Here is a 25967-nt window from a genome sequence, read left to right as displayed (position 1 = left end):
AGTTGTGTGCCATGTCAGGAGGGGTATTTTGTGTATAGCCCCCGACTGATTTTTCTGTGGGTTCGTGGCCCCTGACCCAAAAAGGTTCCCCACTCCTTCCCTACAACATAGGATCTCACTCTCAAACTGTCAAGTGGAGCCTCCCTGGGAGGGCTGTAGCACACATTGGGGTATGGGGCTGAGAAGTTTTAGAAAATGAATGGCACGCATTTTACCCACAGTAATGAATGACTAGTAAAGCTGATTCCTCCAGGCATATCAGGTGCTCAGATGGCATGGTGCCTTGACAGATGTCTGTTAAGCTTGCATAGCTTTACACAAAGTTGTTGCCATGTGTATGTTAATCTATTTTGCTCTGATACAGCGTGCACATAAACTCTGAGCACTGCTCATAATCATAGTTTTGCTCTTATTTCAGTGGACCATTTGCTCTGCTTGAATCAATGCCTCACTGTTTTTAATATTTAGAGAGAGTGGTGTATTGATATTTTATCAGTATATGTGGCTGTGTGGTGGGGAAGAAGGTTCAAACTGCTACAGACACACAAAAAAGGGGGGATGACAATCTGTAAGTTTGAGAACCACTGCCCTAAACTAATGGTGAAAAAGAACATGAGGCAAAGACAATGTAACAATTTCCTTCTACCTTCAGTTCCTCATCTTTCCCTTTTGGCTTACCAGCCAATACCTCTACAAGTGGATTTAGCCCTGCTGAACTATTGACGGGATGGAAATTGAGTTCCACATATTGATCTGAGGAAATGGGTCTAGCCCACGAAAGCTCATCACCTAATAAACCATCTTGTTAGTCTTTAAAGTGGTACCTAGTTCTGTCTTTTGTTTCAGCTAATCCCAAGCAGGCCTTCACAAATGGATTCTTATTGACCTCACCTCCTGCAATTACAGAAGAAAGATTAATACAAAACCTGTCAGAAGCACGACTTTGACAGGCACCACAGAGTCAAATCCTTGAGAACACTGAATCCAGGAGCTCAAGTGTCCTGTAGATCTCCTCCCACATTCCTGGAGAATGACATAAGTTCTTGAGAAGTCAAGAAAATCAGAAGACTGATAGCCTAATGTCTTAAAAAGGGCAGAATAAAGCTCTAATCCAGGGGTCTCCAAACTACGGCCCGGGGGCCGGATGCGGCCCGCGAGGCCCTCTCATCCGGCCCGTGGAGACCTTTTTGGATTCAAAGGCAGAAGAAGTGAGATTGTTTCAAAACCCATTTGAAGCAGATGTGGCCAGTTGCCCAGATGAACTGCAGCTGGAAGTCATTGAGTTGCAAGCAAATGACCTCCTTAGGGACAAGTTCAAAATAGGACTGGTGGGTTTTTACCAGTTTTTGCCCAAGGAAGACTTTCCTAATGTCAAAACTTTTGCATCAAGGTACCTTTCAATCTTTGGAACAACATACCTGTGTGAACAAACATTTTCAAGAATGAAATACGTGAAGAACAATTTGAGAACAAACTTGTCCGATGATAATCTCAGGTCACTGTTGATGTTAGGGACAACAAATCTAAAGCCAGAAATGTCTGCTATTTTGGCATCCAGGAAACAATTTCACCATTCACACTAATACAGGTGTTCATGTGTAGTGTATGAATGTGTTATTAAATAATAACTGAATAAAATAATATTAAATACATAATTAAAAACAACATCCATGTTTTGATTGTTTTTTATTTGGACCTCAAGTGTGTAGTCGGCCCCCGAACTGCTGTTTGATAGTTAATGCGGCCCTCGGGCTGAAAAGTTTGGAGACCCCTGCTCTAATCCAAGGCTGAAGGTTCAAGCAATATACCTCATCTTTCATAAATTCTTTGTTTCTGTTCCTGCTTCATGTTGCTCTTTAATGAAAAAGTTTGGCTAGAGGTGTCACAAAGCTGTCCTCAGCACAGTGTCCCCTGTAGGAGCTGTACGGTGAAGTAAATAAAACAGGCAGCAAACAGGATTAAATAAAGGTATAAAGAAAAAGGCCATAAGGGAGAGGCAGCTTCTGACCCTATTGCTTAACTGCATGGCTGCTTAATGGCAAGTGACAGTCCTGCTTACATATAGCAAATGTATTAGAATTCATGCCAGAAAGAAAAAAAAATCGTATGTTAATTCCACTAAAGATGTCGAAAAAGGGTGCAGCATGCTGGCTGTAATACAGCTACCCATTTGCTTTAATGATGGTAACATAGTAAATTTCTTTTTGTGACTGTTAAACTACCGTCTTTAATTTATTTATAAATATTGTACCTTTTCACTGTGGATGTTAAATCAATATTAAATCAGCTTAGTAACCTTTTTAACTGGCTCTGACATTTGGCTTCTACATGCCCAGCATCGACATGTCTAGTGTCACAAATGACATCACTTTTCAGCAAGATGGCTGCCTCCAGCAGTGGACTTGAAAATGCCATCTGTAATTGCAAGTTTAAAAAGGAACATTTCACCATTTATTCATGGTGACACCAGCTGTTTTTATCCTGTGATCGTTCATTGTTCTGAGCTGTGCAAATGAGGGCAGCAACTCTGGAAACCAACAACTGGCATGCCCCTGTAAAACAAGGGGACTTCATGCATACAGCTCTAACTGTTCTAAATGATTCACATTCGGTCCCATGCTACAGAGTAGCAAGTTGTGTCTCAGCTGAGGTGTGTGTTTATCAGTGCCATTCTTCAACAGGCTAATGCGTCTTCCCTCCTAGAACCTCACCTTATTTTATTCTTCACTTTCAGCAGTCTTTAAACCTACTGATTGTAGGACAGAATAATTTAAACTATAGGAAAGCTGTACTGTAATTTTACAGGAGTCACATTTTCCCTCAGACAGTGTTGTTTTCTCTGAGCTTTGTTTCTATCCAATTATGTATTAAGTTGTTCCAGATTATCATTACTAAAGGAATCAGCAAGGAAGGTGGAATAAACAAAAAACATATGAAGCATGTTAAGGATGAGTTGATCTCTGGAAGTAGGCAAGAATTACCTACAAATTCAGATCATTACTAGGAATAATAAAGGAGAATCACATTAGATAAAGATGGTGGCAGCAGGAATGACAATACACTGCTTCTATCACGTCTATGATCACATAGCTTTTAGCAAATTTCCAGTACAGTTGACTTAGGAAAATTAGAGTGAGAGCTCTATTATTGGATCAGCTTCTGTCCAATAACAGTTATTAACTTACCCATGTAGTCTCTATAACCAGCATGGCTACAACACTTTTTAAAATGATTATTTTGTCATAGTATTTCATTCCTAAACACAGTCTGACAATTAAATATGGAATAGATTTGCCAACATCTTTATGGCTGACCTTGACCAACGTTTCCTCAGCTTTTGCCCCCAATACCTCTACTTTACTTACGCTACATCGATTACATCTTTATCAGATGGACCCATGGAAAAGATGCTCTTGAAGAATTCCACAAGAATTTCAATAACTTCCACCCTACTATCAACATCAGCCTAGACCAGTCCACAAGGGGAATCCACTTCTTGAACGCTACAGTACAATTAAATAATGGACAAATTTCCACCACCCTGTATCAGAAACCCACCGACTGCTACACTTACCTTCATGCTTCCAGCTTCCATCCCAGACACATTTTTCAGTCGATTTTATATAGCCAAGTCCTACGATACAACCGGATTTGCTCCGACCCCACAGACAGAGACAATCACCTACAGGATCTTTACAGAGCATTCCTAAATCTGAAATACCCACCTGGGGAAGTGAAAAAACAAAGTGACAGAGCCAAAAAAATACCCAGACGTGAACTACTTCAAGACAGACCCAAAAGAGAAAATAACAGAACTCCTCTTGTTACCTACAGTCCACAACTCAGACCCCTCCAATGCATTATACACAATCTACAACCCATCTTGGAAAATGATCCCTCACTCTCAGAGGCCTTAGGAGAAAAACCTGTTCTTGCTTTTAGACAACCCCCTAACCTGAAACTTATTATTTCTGATAACCATGCCACACAACCACATCATAAGCCTCCAAGAACCCAGCCCTGCAACCAAAAAAGATGCCAACTCTGCCCACATATCTACACTGATGAATCCATCACTGGAGCAAACAATATAAGCCACAAAATCAAAGGGTCATTTGACTGCACATCTAGTAATTTGATCTATGTCATCAAATGCCAGCAGTGCCTCACTGCTATATATATTGGACAAACTGGACTGTCTCTGCGGGAAAGAATCAATGGACACAAATCAGATATACATAAAGGGAACACACAGAAACCTGTTGGTGAACATTTCTGCTTGCCTAACCACAGTTTAACAGACCTTCAGGTGGTTGTCTTGTCACAGGCCAGCGCCACAAGCCAGATTCATAGGGAAGGACTGGAATCCCAGTTCATCCACAAATTCAATTCACATGCTAATGGACTCAATCATGATATGGGCTGGCTAGGACACTACCTACTTAATAACCACTGAAGGTGCTAACAACTCTCTGAGTAGTATCCTTCCTATCTTAGCAATCTATTGACTTTGATTTTTAGCTGCTTAGGTTTAAGTACCCATTCTCCAGATACTTAATGATGCTCTGTCTCCTACTCTCCTTCATTTTTATTTCTTTTTCTCTGCCCTCCCTTTCCCCTCTTCTATTTATTTCGAGTTTTCATATCCTCTACTCATAACTCCAGTCATCTAAAGAAGAGGGCTGTGCCCACAAAAGCTCCTGATACCATCTACATGTTTTGTTAGTCTGTAAAGTGCTACCAGACCACTTGTTGTTTTTTTCTGTAACAGACTAACTTGGCTACCCCCTGAAGCTCAGTGAACATGAAAGGAGTCAGACAGATTACATTGAAAACTGGATCCTGTATTTATCCCAAAACAGATAGTGCACAGTCAGCAGCAGTATGAGCTCCCATATCATCCTACCAATGTGCTTAAGCCTAATGTGGAAGGGGAAGACCAGAGGATATTTAATGTCTATATTGATTAATGTCAAACTTCAGAAGTTGTGGATACTCAGAACTTCACAGGATTGAGTTCCAAGTTCTTAGCCACTTGTAAAACTGTGAGAATGTGAACTATAGTGGTGCTTTTTGTTATAAGGATGTGTGTCCTAAAGGAACTGAACTGAGATCATCCAATTCATTTCACACAGTTCACCAAATATCTGTCAAACAGTAATGACTATTAGTCACTACCTACGTAGGGCTGTAACCTACTCTGTTTTGCTGATGTAATGTGAAAGGAAGGCAATTGGAGGAGTATATAGGAAGTCTATATGTATTGCACTTAATACATTATAGCTACGTCTACGCTACGAGTTTTCTCTGAAATAATATGCTAACGACCGACTCATTTGCATGAGTTGCAATCTCATTTGCATATTTTCTGCCGATCCGTTTTTGCTCTGGGGGTTTTGTGCAAAAACAAGCAGTGTGGACATTTTCTTTTTGTGCAAAAACCCCTTTTTCCGCAAGATCTTCCCAAAAAAGGAGGTTTACCGATCTTGCGGAAAAAGTGGTTTTTGCACAGGAAGAAAACGTCCACACTGCTTGTTTTTGCGCAAAACCCCCAGTGCAAAACATGGATCGGCTGAAAATATGCAAATGAGATTGCCTCATGCAAATGAGTCCCTCATTAGCATATTTTTTCAAAGAAAACTCGTAGTGTAGACGTAGCCTATGTGTGTTTTAGTATATAAAATACATAGAATACTCTAATATAGTAGATTATGTATTTTGTGGCATCTATTAGGAAATCCTAATGGACAAAAGAGCACTAAGGAAATCACAGGCCCAATGGGCTTTGCGTATGTCTGTCCTGGTAGGTCTGTATGTCTGTCTCCCTGGTACACATGCTACAGTGATTACCGGATGGTGCTAACTGGGTATCTAAAGTGTTCCTTTTCATTCCAACACAAATGTGCATCCAATAACCTTTCCACTAGACTCACTCCATAAAATTTTAACCTCTTCAGTAAGATCTGAAGAAGAAAGAAGGCATCTGTCAGCCTTTCTGCTCTCCCTCAGAGCACTAGCCAGCAGAGGACCTGTTCCTCCGACTACATATGCACTAATGACGAAAGACTCCATATCAAATTGCCACTATCCTGAACTGCTCAGTTTCTCCAAGCTATACCAAAACAATCAGTTTAGATGAAAACAAAGTAGAGTTTTGTCTTATAGAGTCAGAATCATAAGTGAAACATCTCAGCAGACTACAAAAACAGAAGGCTGCAAAGCATGAAATCCTTCTGTTTCATCCACCTCGTAAAACTCCCATGAAAGGATCTTATGGCAACAAGATGTCCTTTTCAGTTTCTGTTTCTCTTTTGGGAGGGGATGAGGACCTTGACTGTTGCTGGGAGGAAGCATTGTAATGCAGCTGTTTTCTGTTCTCCACATGCCTGTTGTTAAAGCATCTGTGCAAAGGATGGAGTCTGAGTAGGACTGGGGTACACTGCATACCAGGGAAGTGCAGAACTGTTTTGAAATGCACTCCCTACAAAACTAGTGAAACGTTGTACCAGCCTATATGAAAATGTGTGCTGCATGCTGATCTGTGTCCTCAAGCTGCAGTCATTAACTATTGATGGTGTAAGTTGCAGCACTGTTGATTAATAGCAGGTTTTTTCACAAGCAGCTGTGTGCACTACAGAGACTTCCTGCTGAGCCACACATTTTCAGGTATTTAAAGCCTCATTAATAATGTGGGTTTGAAAGAAGATTGTATAGAATTGAGGGGTGGGAAGAAACTTGTGATGGAAAGAAAGCCATTTTGAGCAGTGCCAGGATGCTGTGGGTGGGGCACATAGAAATGGCCAGACCAGCTCCTCAAAGAGCAGGATCCTTGTTTGAAAATCTCAACTGCCCATAAAAAGCAGGTGGCTGACTTTCAGTGGCTCTCTTCTTTCTGCCAACTTATTTCAATTAAAAACAGTGGGGAGCTACTTTTAGTTCTATTCATGAGGTTGGAAAATGAAATTGCAAGTAGGGCTACAAAATTGCTGGCTTCCCCTTTATCTCCCCACCTATTTCAATTTAATTTAGAGCTACACTGCAGGGATTGACACCTGAAGGTTAAAAGAACAAGCAGCCTGTCGGGCTAATTTGGTATCTCTGTCTATTTTCATTTGATTGTCACTTATTTTTGATTGAAAGATTTCAAATGCATTACAAAACTCCCTGTAAAGTAGAAATATCCCATTAAAGGATTTCATTTACAACCTGTGCTGGACACGAAATCAGGTCTTCAGACATTAAAGTTAATTTTTGTCTTAAAAAAGTCCTAATATTGAAATAGCATCTACTGGCATGATCAGGAGATTCTTATTTCAGATAATTATATGGCATCTCAGAAATAGGAGGAAATGTATTTCTGACTGCATGAGTATAATGTAGATCTTGTCTTTTTTAATACTGGAGTTCTTAAAAGGCAGTGAAACCTACTTATAATTAATTCAGGTAGAGTGAAACATGATTTATAGCGAGGAAGAATAAACGCCTCATATTCTTTTAAAACATTTCAATGCACAGTTGCAGCTAGCTCATATGTACAGATGTTAAATAAACTGTGAGAATGTCAGTAGTATTCAGAGACAAATTAAAATTCTAGGTAGACTCAAATTGCAACTGAAAAGGACCTTATTCTCATTTATACTTAAAGTGAGAGTAACTGCAATTTACATGAACTCTTACCACTTTTCGCTGCCAGAGCAGCATGAAGAGGTTTAAGTGCAAGTGAAAATCAAGCATAAAGTGTTTATAGCTGATTCAACCTCTAGTAAGCTGTCAGTACTTATGGAACCATTTTAATCCTTGTAAAATCTAGTGACTGTAACTAAGTTCTGTTTTAAATAATGGTAAAGAAAAAAAATAGAAATAAGTTTGAGCCAAATATCTTTTTACAAAGGTTGGATAAAAACAAAACAGCTTTTTCCTTGTCCTTGTCTTGTATGTTAAAAGCTAAATACAGTTGAACTGGACTGTTGAATCAGATATTTTTTAAACAAAACAAATCTCTGGTGCTGGACTCATTTATGTGAAACATTAGTTTGCGGTTTCCTTTATTTTTGGTGACTTTAGTGTCATTCTCTGAATGCTCTGTAAGGCTGTGTCTAGACTACATGCCTCTGTCGTCAGAGGCATGTAGATTAGACACATAGGCAAAGGCAAATGAAGCCGCGATTTAAATGATTGCGGCTTCATTTAAATTTACATGGCTGCCGCGCTGAGCCAACAAACAGCTGATCAGCTGTTTGTCCGCTCAGCACGCTAGTCTGGACGCTCCCCTGCCGACATCAAAGCCCTTTGTCGGCAGCCCCATTATTCCTCGTGGGATGAGGTTTACCGGGGCTGCCGACAAAGGGCTTTGATGTCGGCAGGGGAGCGTCCAGACTAGCGCGCTGAGCGGACAAACAGCTGATCAGCTGTTTGTCGGCTCAGCGTGGCAGCCATGTAAATTTAAATGAAGCCGCGATCATTTAAATCGCGGCTTCATTTGCCTTTGCCAAAACAACAAATCTACATGGCTCCGTCGACGGAGCCATGTACAGGCAGTCCCCGGGTTACATGGATCCAACTTACATCGGATCCCTACTTACAAAGGGGGTGAGGCAACCCCGCAGTAGCTGCTTCCCCCCAGCAGACCAGGGAGACGCGAAGCTAGCGCCCCCCCCCCCCCCCCCAGCAGACCAGGGAGACGTGGAGCGGCTTTTCTCAGCAGACACCTCAGCTTGAGAATAAAGGACTGAGGGAAGTGAGGTGTGGGAGAATAAAACTGAGCTCTGGAGAAATGTTTGGCTAGAGTTTCCCCTACAGTTCCGACTTACATACAAATTCAATTTAAGAACAAACCTACAGTCCCTATCTTGTACGTAACCCAGGGACTGCCTGTAGTTTAGACGTACCCTAAAATAGGAAAGTTGGGTACAAGAAATTATGAGATTAGATTACAAATTTTAGTTGTTTTAGGGAGAGAGCGGGCAACTCATTCCTTCAACTTTTTTTTTTAGCATTGTTAGACAAAAGAGGGGAATTGAGAAAACATTGACTACGCAATAGACATTTTGAAAGTAAAGGAGAATGAATCTCTAAGAAAAATGTGCAGATCTGGTTTTCTGGTCAGAAATTCCGATTCTTTGGACTTTGGAATCCAAAACGTGCACACACCAACACAAAGGAATGGAAGGGAAAAAAGTCAACAGTCTGGGTGGAATTTTCAAAAGCACTCAGCATTGATCTGATTGTGCTTCCACTGAAATAAAACTAAAACTCCTATTAATGATACCAGGAGAAAAACTGGCCAACAGAGTACTCTTAAAATCCTAGTCATAAAGTCTTATTCATGTATCACTCTTTTTGACCAGTAGTTTTTAAAGAGTATAAGGAAAGGGAGACCTGTAAAGAGAGCTATTTGAATTGGAAACACCTAAAAATACCATCCTGGCCACCATGGATGTAGAAGCTCTTTATACCAACATTCCACATGAAGACACATTACAGACTGTCAGGAAAACCATCCCTGATGACACCCCTGCACACCTGGTTACGGAACTCTGTGACTTTGTCCTCACCCACAGCTACTTCTGATTTGGAGACAATTTGTATCTTCAATCGGCAGCACGGCCATGGTCACCCGCATGGCCCCACAACAGGCTAGTGTCTTTCAGCTGACCTTGAACAACATTTCCTCAGCTCTCACCCCCTAGCATCCTCTGTCTACTTATGGTACGTTGATGACCGGGGCGGCCCTAGACTAGCTGCCAGCAACTGGCGCCCTAGGCAAACCATGCAATCGGCATCCCTCCACCCCCAAGGGCAGATATAGACTGAGGTTTTTGGTTCTGAGCTGGGGAGAAGGGGGCTGGGGCTGGAGTTCTATGGCTGGAGGCCGAGGGGCTGGGGGCCAGGTGGTTGGGGATGGAGTTCTGTGGCTGGGGGCTGGAGGCCGGGGAGAGGGAACAGGGTGCCAGTGGGGTGAGAGAGTCCCCTGCACCTGCCTTCTATGAAGATCCCCCCCCAAGAGAAGCCGGCATGCACCTCTCCTGGGGCGACCTCCCATTCCTGCAGCACAGGGGACGCTGGCGTCTTCCTCCCCCGGGGCCGACTGCCCCCCCCCACGGCCAGAGAACCCCCCCACGTGCCTCTGCTGGGGCCAATCTCCCCCCCCCCCGGGCCAGGGGAAGCTGGCTGGCACTTTCCTTCTCTGGGGAAGACCCCTCCTCCCCCCCGCGGCAGGGGAAGCCGGCACGTGGCTTCTCCGGGGCCGACCGCCCTGCGGTGCAGGGAAACCTCCCCGTGTGCTGCCTCTCCCAGGACTTACCCCCCTCCTGGCCGCAGGGAAGCCGTGCTCCAGGTAAGGCACAGGAAGGGGAAGGGGAAATGGAAGTGGCAGGGTATTTGGAATTTGGTGCCCCATGTAACTTGGCACCCTAGGCGGCTGCCTAGTTTGCCTATAGGCATGGGCCGCCCCTGTTGATGACATCTTCATGATATGGACCAATGGGAAAGACACCCTTGAAGAATTTCACAAGGATTTCAACAACTTCCATCCCACCATCAACCTCAGCCTGGATCAGTCCAAACGAGAGATCCACTTCCTTGACGCTACAGTACAATTACATGACGGACATATTTCTACCACTTTGTACCAGAAACCTACTGACCGCTACAATTACCTTCATGCCTCTAGCTTTCATGCCAGACACATTTCTCGATCTATTGTATACAGCCAAGCCCTAAGATACCAACTGTCTTTGCTCCAATCCCACAGACAGAGCATTCTTAAAACTGGAATACCCACCCGTAGAAGTGAAAAAACAGATTGACAGAGCCAGAAGAGTACCCAAACAAGAACTACTTCAAGACAGGTCAAGAAGAGTAAACAACAGAATTCCATTTGTCATCTCCTATAGCCCACAACTTAAACCCCTCCCAATGCATTATCAACAATCTACAACCTATCCTGGAAAATGATCCCTCACTCTCACAGGCCTTGGGGGAAAGGCCAATCGTTGCCTACAGACAACGCCCTAACCTCAAACAAATTATTTCCAGTAACCAAGCAATACACCTAAATCATACTCATCCAGGAGCCCACCCCTGCAATCAGCCCTGGTGCCAACTCTGCCCACACATCTATACAAGCGATTTCATCAATGAACCCAACCACATCAGCCTCCACATCAGGAGCTCATACAACTGCACAACTACTAATGCCAGCAGTGCCCCACTTCCATGTATATTGGCCAGACTGGACAGTTCCTACAAGAAAGAATTAATGGACACAAATCAGATATCTGAAAAAGCAACACACACAAACCTGTTGGAGAAAACTGTAACCTGCCCGGGCACTCACTAATGGATCTCTAAGTCACAGTGTTGTTTCAGGCCAATTCCACAAGCCAAATACACAGAGAAGGGTTGGATCTTAACTTCATTTACAAGTTCGATTCTTATCAGAGAGGAATGAATAAAGATATGGGCTGGCTCGCACACTACCTGCCACATCCTAATGATTTAACCAATCAACCAAACAGTGGGTGCTTATGTAGGTGAAAATTGTTATCAGCCTCATGTAACTTGAACAAGCTAATTCACTATTTTTTTCTCTTTTTTCCTTTTTCCCCTCCTTTCCACCCTTCAACCTCACTTTCCCTTGTTTATTCTTGGATCTGGACTTCTAATACTCCGGTAATCTGAAGAAGTGGGTTGTGCCCACAAAAGCTCATGATACCATCTACGTGTTTGTTAGTCTTTAAGGTGCTGCTAGACTATTGGTTGTTGTTTAAGTTTTTTATTTGAATTAGAGTTTGTCTGAGAAAACTTCCTTAACATGAATAGCTATGTATAAAACAATCAGCCTTCCAGGGACAGTAACTAGGGAGAAGAAAAGAATGAATATAGTAGTCAATCAAGGTAATAGGTTAACTATGATTGCATACTGCACTGACTTGTCTATTTTTGGTTATTTCTAGCTGTGACCATTCCTGTCCCTCAGAATCTAGAGCTTTATTTTTTAGACAATCATTTTTCTTTCATATAGAAATTCTTCCTGTGTGTGATTTTGAATTAAATCACTGAAATAGAAAAGAACTACTTCATTAATGTCATACCAGTGCATTTGGTGGATAAGTAGAAATTTTTGTTTAATGAACGAACTACGTGTTTGTTGCTAGATTATATTTTTGTGAATGTTATTTTTTTGGAACATGTGTACAACACAATACAGCTCTGATGATTCAGAATTGCTTTCTATTGACAAAATTAGAATAAATTAAGTGGTATATTAGTTTGGAGTGCCACCCCAACATGAGTAATTTCATTGCTGGTGAAGTTATTGTTTACTTAGCCAACAGGGTAGTTGAGGCTGCAATAATGTTTGTAAAACACTTTTGAGATTAAACGAACTATACAGAGTAATAGTCTGTTGTTCTAATTCAGTATAAATGGAGTTTCTGCATATCTGAGCTCACTGTAAGCAGTTTTTAGTAGGGATGTAATAGTGTAGTTGATTAATTGATTAACCAGTAAGCAAAAGCTTATAGGTTAATGCTATAGACTACATGCATTTCCCCCACACCCATGGCCAGTAAGGCTATGTCTAGACTGCAGGCTTCTTTCGAAAGAGGCTCTTTCGAAAGCATCTTTCGAAAGAGCCTCTTTCAAAAGATCGCGTTTAGACTGCAGGCGGATCTTTCGAAAGAGAAATCCGCTTTTTCGAAAGAGAGCACCCAGCGTATCTGGATGCTCTCTTTCGAAGACGGCCTATTTACATTGAAGAACGCCTTCTTTCGAAAGAGGAACTTTCGAAAGAAGGCGTTCTTCCTCGTAAATTGAGGTTTACCGCCATCAAAAGAAAAGCCGCGTTCTTTCGAAATAATTTCGAAAGAATGCAGCTTGAGTCTGGACGCAGGGGAAGTTTTTTTGGGAAAAGGCTACTTTTCCCGAAAAAACCCCTGAGTCTGGACACGGCCTAAGTTTTTTAGCAGGCTGGCCAGCAGCCCAGCTCAGTTCTGGCTTACACTGGGTCCTGGACCTACCCCTGCTTCAGTTCTGCAATTCAAGTATATTAAGAGCCAGGTGGGTTGCCCGGGGACTGTAGAATAGTCGATTAACTGATAAGAATTCATGTGGTTAATCGACTATTCAATTAACCGATAGTTAACATCCCTAGTTTTAACTTGTACAGGAGACTGCACCCTGGCTGGGATGATTTAGTTGGAGTTGGTCCTGCTTTGGGCAGGGGGCTGGAGTCTATTACCTCCTGAGGTCTCTTCCAGCTCTATGATTCTATGGTTCTATCAACCTTACATATGGCTATCAGCATAGCTGTGAAAAAGCAGTGGTTTTGTTTTGTTTTCTGTTTTAACGAACTCCATCTGTTCAAAAGCACAGGGAGAGCTTAATTAAGATTATTAAAGAACTATGTAAGGAAAAAAACTATAGGTGCTTAAAAATGCTGTTTTGTTCTGAGCTCATAAAACCTGTCTCTCGTATAGGCCTGACTGTCAGATGAATCACAGTTAAATACACAATTAAATACAGATGAATCACAGTTAAATAATGAAGGAGTTCATAGAAAGCCTTTTGGATTGGAGGTGTTAGATTTCATTTAACACTCCTCACTGTATAGAAATTATAGTTCAAATCCTGTTCACTTTAATAATGGAAGTGTTCCATGATGCTAGTCACACTGTTTACATGATTGAAGCATTAACAGTTAAGATTTGGTTTGGCATCATGCAAATGAAAGTTCTAATTTTCCTACTTCTGTCCAACAGGAGGAGAAGTTCCTTATACGACACTGGCAACCCGAATGATGATGGGCGCCTGGTGGCTTTTTGCTTTGATTGTCATCTCATCTTACACAGCAAACCTAGCAGCTTTTCTCACAATCACTCGCATTGAGAACTCCATCCAGTAAGTAGACCGAGAATAGATGGCTAAAGATGGTGGGTGGGTGTGTCTGTGTGTAAGTGTATGAAGAAGCGGGAAACCCTTAGAAAGACATTCTTCAGCCAGAATCCTTTGAGGCAGAATGTCTTGCAGATTAATCTAAATAGTTATTTCCTTCAAGCAAATTACTCTTCTCAGGTGCACCGAAGTTCATGTCCCTTAGGGTATGTCTACACTAGCTCGTTAATTCTAGCTAGGTAGGCAAATCAGGGAACCGGGGTTGCAAATGAAGCCCGGGATTTAAATATCCCGGGCTTTATTTGCATGTTCCCGTCTGGCCGCCATTTTTAAATGCCCCTTAGTCCGAACGAACTGCCTGTGGCTACACGCGGCAGTTGAAAGTTAATCCGAACTAAGTCCTTAGTTCAGATTAACAGTTACTCCTCATTCCACGAGGAGTAACAGTTAATCTGAACTAAGGACTTAGCTCAGATTAACTTTAAACTGCTGCGTGTAGCCGGGGGCAGTTCGTTCGGACTAAGGGGGATTTTAAAATGGCGGCCGGACGGGAACATGCAAATAAAGCCCGGGATATTTAAATCCCGGGCTTCATTTGCAACCCCGGTTCCCTGATTTACCTATGTAGCTCGAATTAATGAGCTAGTGTAAACATACCCCTAGATATATACATATTGTTATTTTCTGAATGGTTGGAGGAAGTGGAAACTTGGAATAGTTATTTAATGTCTGTGGTCGGCAGACTTCTCCCACAAAAAAAGTGCTATTGTATTAGTGCTTGAAAAAGCAATAAGCATTGAAGTGCTCCCACTCAACACTCTTCAGTTGTAATCAGCTCCAAGAGTCTGCATCCTGACCCTTTGATGGCAATTAGTCAATGAGTTTGCTGTTTCTGAGGGTATGAAATAAACCCCCCCTTTTCTGACCGGGAAATGCAATCAAATGTGTTAATAGGAATAAATAACTAAAATGAACAGGCCCATTTCCCAGTCTCTCCTTCATTTTAACCTCTTATTCTTGTCGTTTTCCTCATGCTTTCTTTTTCTTTTTCTTTTTCTTTCCCCTTAAGTCTGTCCCCTTTATATTTACTCTTCTTTTTCTACATCTCCACACCCTGTAATTTCTCTGCTTCTCTCCCAGGATTGCTGAAGGCTTCCCCTGCCTAAGAGTATATATTGCACATTAGTTATGGTTGCAGCATGGGTATGCATACCTGTGTTTGCATGGATAAAAATAGCAATCCTGTTATAGTCTTCAGTGCAAACTTGCAACATGAGTCCATACCTAGGAGCTACAGCATGCTTTCACAGCCCACACTGCATCTTGTGCACCTGTCTAGACTGTGATTTCTAGCTGTGCTAGCATGGCTAAAATTATCACACCTATGTCTACCCATGCTTGGTCACACATTGGACCTCATTCCACGAGGAGTACAGCTAGTTCGGATTAGAAGCCTAATCCGAACTAGCTACTCCGTGCCGCATGTAGCCGCGCTGCACGGGGTTCGAACTAGCCGGGATTTAAAAATGGCGGCGCCCGGCTTATGCAAATGAAGCCCGGGAAATTCAAATCCCGGGCTTCATGTGCAAGTGCGGTATGCCTACATTACCCCGCTAGTTCGAACTAGCGGGGTAGTGTAGACATACCCTAACACAGTCCTGTGGCCTGCAGTTGACGTTAGATAAATTAAGACTGGAAATAAGGCATACATTTTCAATAGCCATTAGAACAATTACCAAGGGTGGTTGTGGATTCTCCATCACTGGCAATTTGAAAGTCAAGACTGGATGTTTTTACAAAGACATGTTCTAGTTCAAAGACGAATTCAAGGGAATTCTAAGGGCTGTGTTATCCCAGAGGTCAGTCTAGATGACCTTTGTGGCTTCTTCTGGCTAGAACTTGCTTACAATCTATGAAACATTCCTGAATTTAGGGGAAATTCAGATTTATCTCTCTTCCTGGATCCAAAATTTGTGGTCCAGGCTCATCATGTCTATGTACTATTATGCTCTATATTATGTATACTGACTAATTCAAACTATGTTATATTATTGCTTAGGTTAAATTAAAATCTTTTGATACTTGATTGGCAAATTGTGAGCTCTCTGGTTGCTGCAGATGTGCTTTGCAGAACTGAAATTCTAGACCAGGGCTGGGCAAAATATGATCCGCGGGCTGAATCCAACCTGCCAATCTGCCAGATCCAGCCCACGAGAGCCTCAGCTAGCTCCCTGCCTGCCCCACTTCCACTCAGCACTCAGGAAAGCTGGCTGTAGGACCATTTGTGTGTTACTGAATGCTGAGAGCCTGGAGGGAGGGAAGAGAGGCTTCTCATGCTGCCCCCACTCTCACTAGCTCCTATTGGCCAGTTTTCCACCAATAGCAGCTGCCTGTTTGTGGGACATCTCCTGGGCTTACAGCATTCAGATCAGAGCAGTAAACATGGCCTCTGCAGCTGCTCTGAATCCATACAGGGGGTGCAAAGTAAGGAGGGAGTTATAACCTGGGGCAGGAGTGCAGGAAGGGGTGCAAGGATTTGGGTTGTGCCAGAGACAGCAGATTGGGGTGCAAGGTCTGACAGAGGATTGTGACCTGAGGAGGCGTGTAGGAGGGGATGCAGTGTCTGAGACGGTGTATGGGGCCTTGAGCAGGGGTGCAGAAGGTTTGGGTTACATGGGGCAAGGGTGCAGAAGAGGGGCAGACAGTTGGGGGAGGGAGAGGCTGGGGTGCCAGAGACAGGATCTGGTTGGGAGAACTTACCTGGCTCCCAGCCAGCAGCCCCGCAGGTTCCTTAGCCAGTGTCCCTGCCTTATACTCCTGCCCCAGGTCACAACCCCTCCCAGGTCCTGCACCCTCTTCTATAGCCCTCCCTTAGGCCAGAAAACCCTCCCAGACCTTGCACTCCAATCTCCTGTCTCAGGTCACAATCCAAACCCTTGCACTCCTACTTCAGATCACACTCCCCTCCCAGGCCCTGCACCCTCTCCTCACCCCAGTTTGTTGCCCCAGGTCACAATCCCTTCCTTCACCCAAACTCCTTCCTAGATCCGACACACCAGTCCTTTTCCCCAAGCTCCCCTCTGCACCCAACCTCCATCACAACCCCCCGCACCTCCTCCATTAATATAATGGAAGAGTGCAGCCCTTGAACACTTAACCAAATTCTTGGAGTGGCCCCCTGTCAAAAATTATTGCCCACCCCATGGTAGACTCATTGAGGCTTGGACTGGACTGTTGCTTCGTAAAGGATTGTTGTTTTTAAAATTATATACTTAATTCAGTCTTACAGGACAAAAACCAAGAGTCAATGAATTGTTCTTCTCTCAATCGCACTGGTTTGCACAGTAGAGTAAGATAAAGTGATACTTCAGTGTGGTGTCAGCTTTGATCTTTACAAATAAACATTCCTTTTAATAAGCCTCAAGAGGCATACTACCAAAACAGGGTGAAACAACCTACATTTTGGCACACTGGGGCATTTACACATGCAATATAGGTAAATGTGTGCATGTGCCATTTCTGTGCTCAGTCACTCCACTTGTGGTCACACGTGATTTTTGTTGCTGTAGTTGCTGCATCCTCTTTCGAAATTATGCCCTTAATGCTTTTGAAGTGCTCAAGAAAAATGTTCTAATCAAGGGGAAAAAAATGTCTGTGAGCTTTCTTACCATATAGAAGAAGAGTAAAGTATATCTAAATTGTAATATAATATTACAGTTTCCACTCTGCTCTTGTAGTTTATTATGTCATTAGAAATCCTCAATGGAATTCTGAGGTTATTATGTACAGTTGGTTGTACGTTGGTCTGGATACTGTATTATTTATGGGGCAAATTCACTGAAATGTTTTATTCAGTGGAACATGTTGCAGCTGGAAAACTCCAGAAATGAAAGAACAGGGATATTTTTCAACAGTGTTTGTAGGTCAGAATTAGAGTAATTAGATGTGCTAAGTATCCATGAGGGAATTAAGTTATCCTAACTAGGATGGGCGTGTAAAACTTCAGTTTACAAAACTGCTCAAAATTGGAAAGCAAACCAGCACTTATCACAGAGACTGTTAGTTTAGCACAATAAATTATTGCAAGCAGGGAAACATGAATAAGCAATACTGGAAAACACAATCTTTTTTTTTTAACAGATTAAATTATGCCCCTGGGTGAGCTTACAAGGCCAGAATGAAAACGGGTTTAAGTATGTAAAGAAAATAAACCAAATTCTGCTTGCAAATACATCCACCCAATGCCAACAAAGTCACTAGGATGAAAAGAATTAAGTCAATGATTTTTCCTGGATGTAACTTGAGAGATTTAACCATTAACTTTGACTCAGTAGGCTAGCTAGAGTATTCTCCACAAGTGCTAGGAGGACCTAAAGTCAGGAAAAATGGTTCAGAGTGCCATACGGCACCAGCCCTTCCCTCTCCGCCTCAACCTCCGCCCTCCCCCCCTCCCCCCGGTGATCCCCAAACCAATGTCCTGTAGGATGCGGTGGAGTGGGTGGGGTGATGGCAGGAAGGGGTAGGGACTGCAGGCCAGTAATGGAAAGCCCCCCTCCCCTCCACCGCCAATGGGGACTCCTCAGCCAGACTGCTCCAGTCGGGGATGTCCCGTGGGCTGGGAGTTTGAGACCTGTGATCTGAATCCTCTGATAAGGAGAGGAGTAATTAACTGTGAAATAATCATATTTAGCACCGACCAACATTCTCAGAACACCAGCTCCTCAGCCACTGTGGAGTGTTTCATAGGCATGACCCCAGAAATTAGTTTAAAGAGATGTTAAGGAGAACAGCACAGTAGATTTATGGATATTAACAGGGAGCTGCTCCCATGTATAAGGAGCAAAATGGAGGGGCAAAATGAAGAAAAATTGGACTAATGGCCTAATTATTGACAGAGCAGAATTGGGCTTGATAACTCATTAGAACTAATAGGTAGAGAAGGACTAACTTGTGAAGGGCCTTAAAGTAATAGGAGCCATTCAGAGTACAGTAATTCCTCATTTAACACTATAGATGCGTTTCTGAAAATGTTTGTGCTAAGCGAAAACGTGCTATGCGCAGTCAATTTTCCCATTAAAAATAATGGAAAAGATGGATGTTGCGTTTCAGGTGGTGGTGGCAAAGTCAATTTTTTGTTGGTGTTAGGTCATCAACGTCAACATTAGATCTCTAGCAACACAAATGGCCATGGTTTGTTAAAACACAAAGATAAACATATGAGTGAGCGGAGAAGCACTGTGACCACATGTATTCATCCGCTCATGCATATTACCGCTGTTTTCACCAACTTATACCGCCATGCGAAGTAGTCTGCCATTTGATTATTTTTATGTTATTTCGGGGTCAGTCATGTTATTCAAAAAACATTCTCTAAAAAAAATCATGCTATTGCAAAAACATGTTAAGTGGGCACTTGTTAAAAAAGTAATTACTGTACTTTCAAAAAAACGAGCTACTTATTTAAGTGTCTAAACAAGTACCTAAGAACTCCACTTTGAGTCTCCATAAAAAGAAGACACAGTTTCTTCCTCTTTCCCACTAGGGTTGACAGATGGTTTTGACAAAAATACCGGACACACTTGATCTCAGATGGGGGGAGAGGGGGAACTGGCCGCGAGGGGAGCGGGGCTGGCTGGGAGGAGGTCGGGGGAAGCGGGGCTGGCAGGAGGAGATGGGGGGGGGGAACCGGCCAGTGGGGAGCAGGGCTGGCTGGGGGGAGGTCAGGGCAGCGGGGCTGGATGGGGGAGGGAGGGGAAGAGCCGGCAGGAAGCAGTACTGGCCTGGGTGCATGCAGATCCCAGGGCACTGACCGTCCTGCGTAAGGTCCCAGCAGAGTGCACGGGCAAGTCCGGCCCTGGGGATTCCATCCCGTCCGCCCTCCCCCCACCACTGCATAGTTGTATACTGCGTGGCTAGTAGACACACTCACGCAGCATGAGTGCATCTACCAGCCAGGCAGTACACAATTATGTATTGATACTCATGATAATAATAAAACTTATTTAATTAGAAAATATCAGACATTTATATAAATGTCCAGTATTATCTCAATTTGTTTCCCGGACAGAAAGCTCAAAAACCGGACTGTCCGGTTCAAAACCGGACACCTGGCAACCCTATTTTCTACTCCCATATAAATGTTTCTGTTATTTCCCTCGTGTGTGGCTATACCTTTTGTACACTTCCCGTTCTTTAAATGAAGGATATTGGGTGCGGGGCTAAATGACCATATATCCAACTTGCCTTTTACCCACTGCAGTGATCCTCAACCATCTGTTTTCTAGCAGGTTTTAACAGGAATCCCAATACACTTATTTGTAGTCGATGTTTTTTCCAGACATTTTTCATATACCCTCATTACTGCTAGGATGTCCCCACATGCTTCCAAACTGCAGAACTCCTAGAGATTTACTTTGAAGGTGAGCTACACTAGGGCCCATGTACTGTATTGACAATACGTATTTTCCCTCTCTGAAAGACAATGTGCTCTTCACCCCTTGCCTTGTACCTTGTCCATCCAGACCTTTAAACTAGCTGGCATGCACTGTTATTACTTTCTGTCACAGCTGTCACTGTCAAGCCTCAAATCACTTGTCTTGCTGTGCCCTGTCTCCTGAGCGTGCCTCTGAATAAATCCTTAGATCCCCAGGAGATGAAAAACACAACTTGCAGGCAACCTTTAACTGAATTAGAATAATAAATATGGACTTTGATGTAAGCAATCAGATCAATTATTTGTCCTCATTATTTAGTAACTAATTGCTCTCTGACAAACAGCTACGTGTATAGTCAGTTCTGATAAAGCAGTCAGCATCAATGGATATTTAAAAAAAAATTAAACCATATTTGAAAGTTTTAAAAACACTTCTTGACACACATGAGCAAAAAAATAGAATTCCATTTAAAGCACTGCCAGTGATAATGGTACTGCGCCCCATTGTAGGATTTGTTTTAAAGAGAGAAAAGGGGCAGTGGAGGCAAGAGAGTGTACTAACAAGACACAATACAAAGAGAGCGTTTTTTTTTTTAAATACAAAGAGTGGGCAGAATCTCTGATTGCAATTAAATGTGCATCTGTGTTGTTGGAAACTGTGCTAAATCAGAAAGTGGAAATTAGGGATGTCAATGTGTAGTCGACTATACGATTAGTCGATAAGTCTAAGCATTTTCTCCTCCCCTTTCCTACATGCATTCCCCCCCTGTCTGCTTCTGTATTAGGAGGTTGGACCCCCCCACAGGCAAGAGCTGCTTCCAGATCAGCTTCTGTCCGCAGCCAACCCTGGGCTACCGCGGACAGAGGCTGCTTCATGGCAGCCTCCTCTACCCCTCTGGCAGAAGCCTGTGTCTATGGGGAGCTCGGTCCCCCACGGACAGAGGCTGCTGCCATGCCACCCCGTGCTGCTGTCTCTGCATCAGAGGCAGCGTTTTTTAAACTGGCTCTCCTCACAGACTGGCTCCACCTGCCACCCAGCAGTGCAAGGTGGCCAGGGGCTCCCTGGGAATGGGGCCAGAGTGTACTGACTGCCAGCCCCACCCTCAGGAACTGTCAAATTCTTACAGTCATGTAACCAATAAAAATTCATGCAGTTACATGACTAGTCAGTTACCCGCTATCTAACGTCCCTAGTGGTAATGACTAGAATCCAGTGAGTTAAAATAAGCGATTGAGTTGGTTTGCCGTGCCTTTGTCTAAACATCATACAAGTTGATCAGTAAATATAATTTTAAATGGTTCAACTTTATAAAGAAAATATTTACCACTTAACCATAGGCGTGCGCACAGGGTGTGCCTGGTATGCCTGGGCACACCCTAATGCAGGGCGCACTGGCAGACTGAAGGCTGCTGGAGAAGGAGGGGTGTGACGGGGCAAGCCCATCCCCCTGTCCCTGCAAGAAGATGCTGGCGGCTGCGGCATCAGAAGCTGCATGGAACGAGGTGTACAGATAGTTCGGATTAGGAAGCCTAATCCGAACAATCTAGTCCGTGCCGCGTGTAGCTGCGTGGCACGGGGTTCGCACTAGCCGGCTTTTAAAAATGGCGGCGCCGGCTTTATGCTAATGAAGCCCGGGAAATTCAAATCCCGGGCTTCATTAGCAAGTTCGGTATGCATACATTACCCCCCTAGTTCGAACTAGGGGGGTAGTGTAGACATACCCTTGGGTACCACAGTGGCACATCCGAACAAGCCACATGAACTCAGTACTGGTGTACCACACAAAATTCATTCTGCTCATGGGAGGAAACTCTTAGAGTGAACACTTCCCCCAGCCTCTCTACCCCCAAGTTAATTTCACACACATTGGGTTAATGCAACTGCAGTATAGTTGCATGAGAGCGGTTTGGTGGGGGACAAACTAATCCCTATTGGTAGGAGGATGATAGGAAAAGTCCTTAGAGGGGGATCACATGACATCTTTTACTTCTGGTCATGTGTCCATCTTGTCCTGAGAGTGTTACCTCCAGAGGTGTGGCTAATGGGGGTCAGGGCTACCACGGGTCAGAGGTGTGGCTAATGAGGGTCAAAGAGTACATTTAAAAAAACTTCTTTGGGTGCACACCCTAATGAAATGTGCTGCGCACGCCTAAGCACTTAACATATTCAAAGTGTTGTACAGATATTATTCATCCTCAAAATGACCCTATGATAGATTCAGTATTATGCCATAAATAATCTAATTTAGTCCTAATAAAATATTGAAGAAAAAAATTAATATTCCATGTTCCCCACATATAACTTAACTATTTTTCCACAAAATTCTTCACAATTATTATAGTTATAACCATAACTAAAATTGTTGTCTGTTCGTTGTAATACACTGAAATAATTTGGGACTGTTAATAGTGAAGAGAGTTTCTCTACATTCAAATTCTCTTAAACTGGTGATATAGGCAATTTTAATTTCCAACTTATAAGTGTGTATTTATTACCATCAATCATACTGTAAATGTTTCAAAATGAGAATATCCAAGCCATTCTTACACCGTTACTCTTGCTGAGTAAGCATTTTTCTCTTCAAAGATTTCTGTTGAAATCAGCAAAACTTCTAATGCAGGGGTGGGGAACTTTTTTTGGGTCAGTGTCCACTGACCCACAGAAAATTCAGTTAGGCGGGGGACAGTGGAGGCTGGAGTGTCAGTGTGGGCTCCCCAGTGCTGATGGGAAAGGAGCCCAGATCCCTGGGTGCCAGATCCAGGCAAGCCAGGGACCACCTCTGGCTCCTGGGATCTAAGTTCACCACCCTTGATCAAATGGGTTAAGGCATTACTCAGTATGAGAAAGGGTATTACTCAGAGTGAGTAAGGATATCAGAATCTAGATATCAGAGGATTCCTCCATAGTGCAGGTTCATTTGACACCAAGTTGTCTTTTGACACCAAGTTGTCTTTATTTTGAGATTTATGCTCCTGTGTGTACATGTGCAGTGGCTGGTGGGACTTACACATGTGCCCATTAACTCTAATGGAAGTCAGTAATGTAAATCTCATGCCTATGAATGGGAGAATCAATTGTTCACTCCAGAAATAAAGATAAATTAAAAAGCAAAATTATAATTTACAAAAATTAATAGAAATTATATAAATCCCCCCCCCCAAAAAAAAAAAATCTTAGAAGAATGGATCATAAAGACTGATCTGTTCATAGACCGAAGGAAGCTCCTAAACTGTAATATTGTTTGGTGTTTGTTTTATTCTGTTGCCTCTTAGCTAAGTTGTGAATGTCTCTCCCCAAATCTGTATAGATGCAAATGCAAAATTTATGCATGAAGCAGACCACATATCAAATGAAGTCATAGTGCATTGGTCCTTGCTGGAGGTTGGCTCAATAAACTGATGGGTATTTTCCATCTCTAGCTCTTGTGGTTTAAATATGATGCCTCTACACAGAATCAGCAAGCCGGGAATGTCTATTTAACCATCAAAATAGGGGCAGGTGAACCAGGGTTTAGGATGTGTTGTTGGTAAACAGAATTTAACAGATGTGCAGAATTTGAACTCACACACACTCTCTCCTCTTCCCTTCATGGAGTAGCTATCGGTGTTGTGTAGAGTTGTGGAATGGGGAGAACAAAGGTCATGCTCCAATTTTCAAGGCAGGTCACTAGACTGCCCGTAGTCATAGGGTGCAGTCAGACTTAGGCTCTGACTGCTATTGTACTAGTTATGTAATGTTCGAAATAAATAATTCAGTTGTGGCTTTTTGTCCCTTAATAAGGAGATAAACACACTCTCTATCCTCATACTTCTCCATTTCCTGCCCTATTTTATGCTGCTGTTGCAAGCTAGTAAAAATGGATTAAAACCAGAACTCTCCCAGTCTTAATTCTGTTTCCACCCCCAATTATTCATATAGCACTTTGGCTTACCCTTTTATATATAATAAAATTGCTTTTAGAATTACAAGAGGTGCAGGGAAACTGTTTTTCTCTCTCTCATTTCTAAGTGTACTGTTCCATGGTAGCAATTCCACATATCTTTTATGCTTGCAGTTAGTAATACATGTCGAAAAATTGCTGTGTTGGTTGTTATCTTGGAAATTATATGGCTACACAGAGTCCTGTAAGCGACTGATTACAATTTTGGTAGGTGTTGTCATTAGAAACTGGGGACTCAGTAAGTACTTCTCACTCCCCTATTTCAGTAATGTGTATGGCCAGTATCTGAACAATTGTGGATCATTCTGATATATGGCCTGTGACAGAATTTGTTATGTTTCTGAGTGCTGCCAGGAGATACAGAAACTTATTAACAACAGAACCATCAGCAGCAACCCAGAATTGGAGAATATAATATCTTAAACGTGTTATATTGCCTTTCATCAATTATACCAAAGCTCTTGACAGATACATGCATAAAACATCACTGGAGTACATCCACTACTGGATGTTTTTAATGAGAGATTGTGTATTTTTGCTAACTGCTCAGTCACTTCATATTCAAGCCCTTTCAGAACATTAGTGCATAATATCTGGACTTAGTGACTTATTTTTTAAATTATTAATTAGATCCAGCACTACGTCTTCTGACATATTACTCCATGAGAATACTTGCATCCCTTATCCTCAAAAAGCCAGTTCTAGATAAGTTCTACATCGGCCTCTCCCCTTTACATGGTTTTTCCAAGTCAGCTGACTCAGGCTTACAGATGTCAGACAGTGGGGCTATAAAATTGCTGATGTTCCAGGTTGAGCTGGAGACCCATGGGTCTCAAAGCCCAGGTTTGAGCCTGAGCCTGAATGTCTACACTAATTTTATAGCCCCATTGCTCAAGCCCTGCAAGACCAATATAGCTGCCCCAGGCTCTGAGATTCAGTGATGCAGATTTTTTATCACAATATGGTCATAGTTATTGATTTACTTTCTGCTTTCCTGGTTCTATGTTTGTTCAGCATTACACATGCTGGATGAGATATTATTGTTTTCTTAAATAGCATCCCTGCCACATCTAAGGATTTTATGTCCTTTATTTTTGCCCTTCAGGCTTTTTTGAATATCCTCCTCTTTGACATACAGCTGGTCCCCGAGTTGCGACCGTTCGCAGTTACAACCAAAGCTGTCGTAAATGGCGGACCCCGAGTTACAAACGCGATCCATACTTATGAACAGCATGGTTGCGTGTAACTCTATGGGGTCTGACTTACGAACAAATCGAGTTACAGCCAGTTGCTTGGTCTGTAACCGGTTTGTAAGTCGGGAAGAGGCTGTAGCTCAAATGAACAGGTTGCAGGCTGCTGAGTATCACAGATTTGTTTTTCCATTTTTAGTGGTTATACATAAATCTTTGCAGTTTCCCATTGTGTAGTTCAGTGGTTCTCAAACTTATTTGATGGTGCCCTCTTCTCTGTGTCTGTAGTAGGTTAGCCACCCCCCCACACCCCTCCAAGTACATATGCCAATACAAAAAATCAACATGCAACTGTCACTAAATATTTAAAACAGCAAGGCGTTGACACAAACAGAACGAACAACCTATTGTAATAAGAGCAAAAGTAAAATTGCAACTGTGGTCCTGCTTACAATTAAATGAGCACTCTGCATCATAGAAAATGGATTAATCTACACATGGCTATGA

The 25967-nt window shown here is 42.7% G+C and overlaps 1 protein-coding gene across 1 annotated transcript in view; it reads left to right on the top strand.

Moving 5' to 3' along the window:
• The window catches only part of GRID2 (glutamate ionotropic receptor delta type subunit 2), a 1117109-nt gene that overhangs the window by 920132 nt on the left and 171010 nt on the right, over positions 1 to 25967 (top strand). Inside the window, exon 12 of the mRNA XM_006111957.4 lies at positions 13764 to 13902. Coding sequence (XP_006112019.1) covers positions 13764 to 13902 — 139 coding nt within the window. The remainder of the gene's footprint in view (positions 1 to 13763; positions 13903 to 25967) is intronic.

This window comes from Pelodiscus sinensis, chromosome 4 (genome assembly GCF_052426305.1).
Source record: "Pelodiscus sinensis isolate ZL-2025 chromosome 4, ASM5242630v1, whole genome shotgun sequence".
In the NCBI taxonomy this organism is placed as follows: Eukaryota; Metazoa; Chordata; order Testudines; family Trionychidae; genus Pelodiscus; species Pelodiscus sinensis.
The sequence above is the reverse complement of the archived record's forward strand: the minus strand, read 5'-3'. Positions and strand labels throughout refer to the sequence as shown.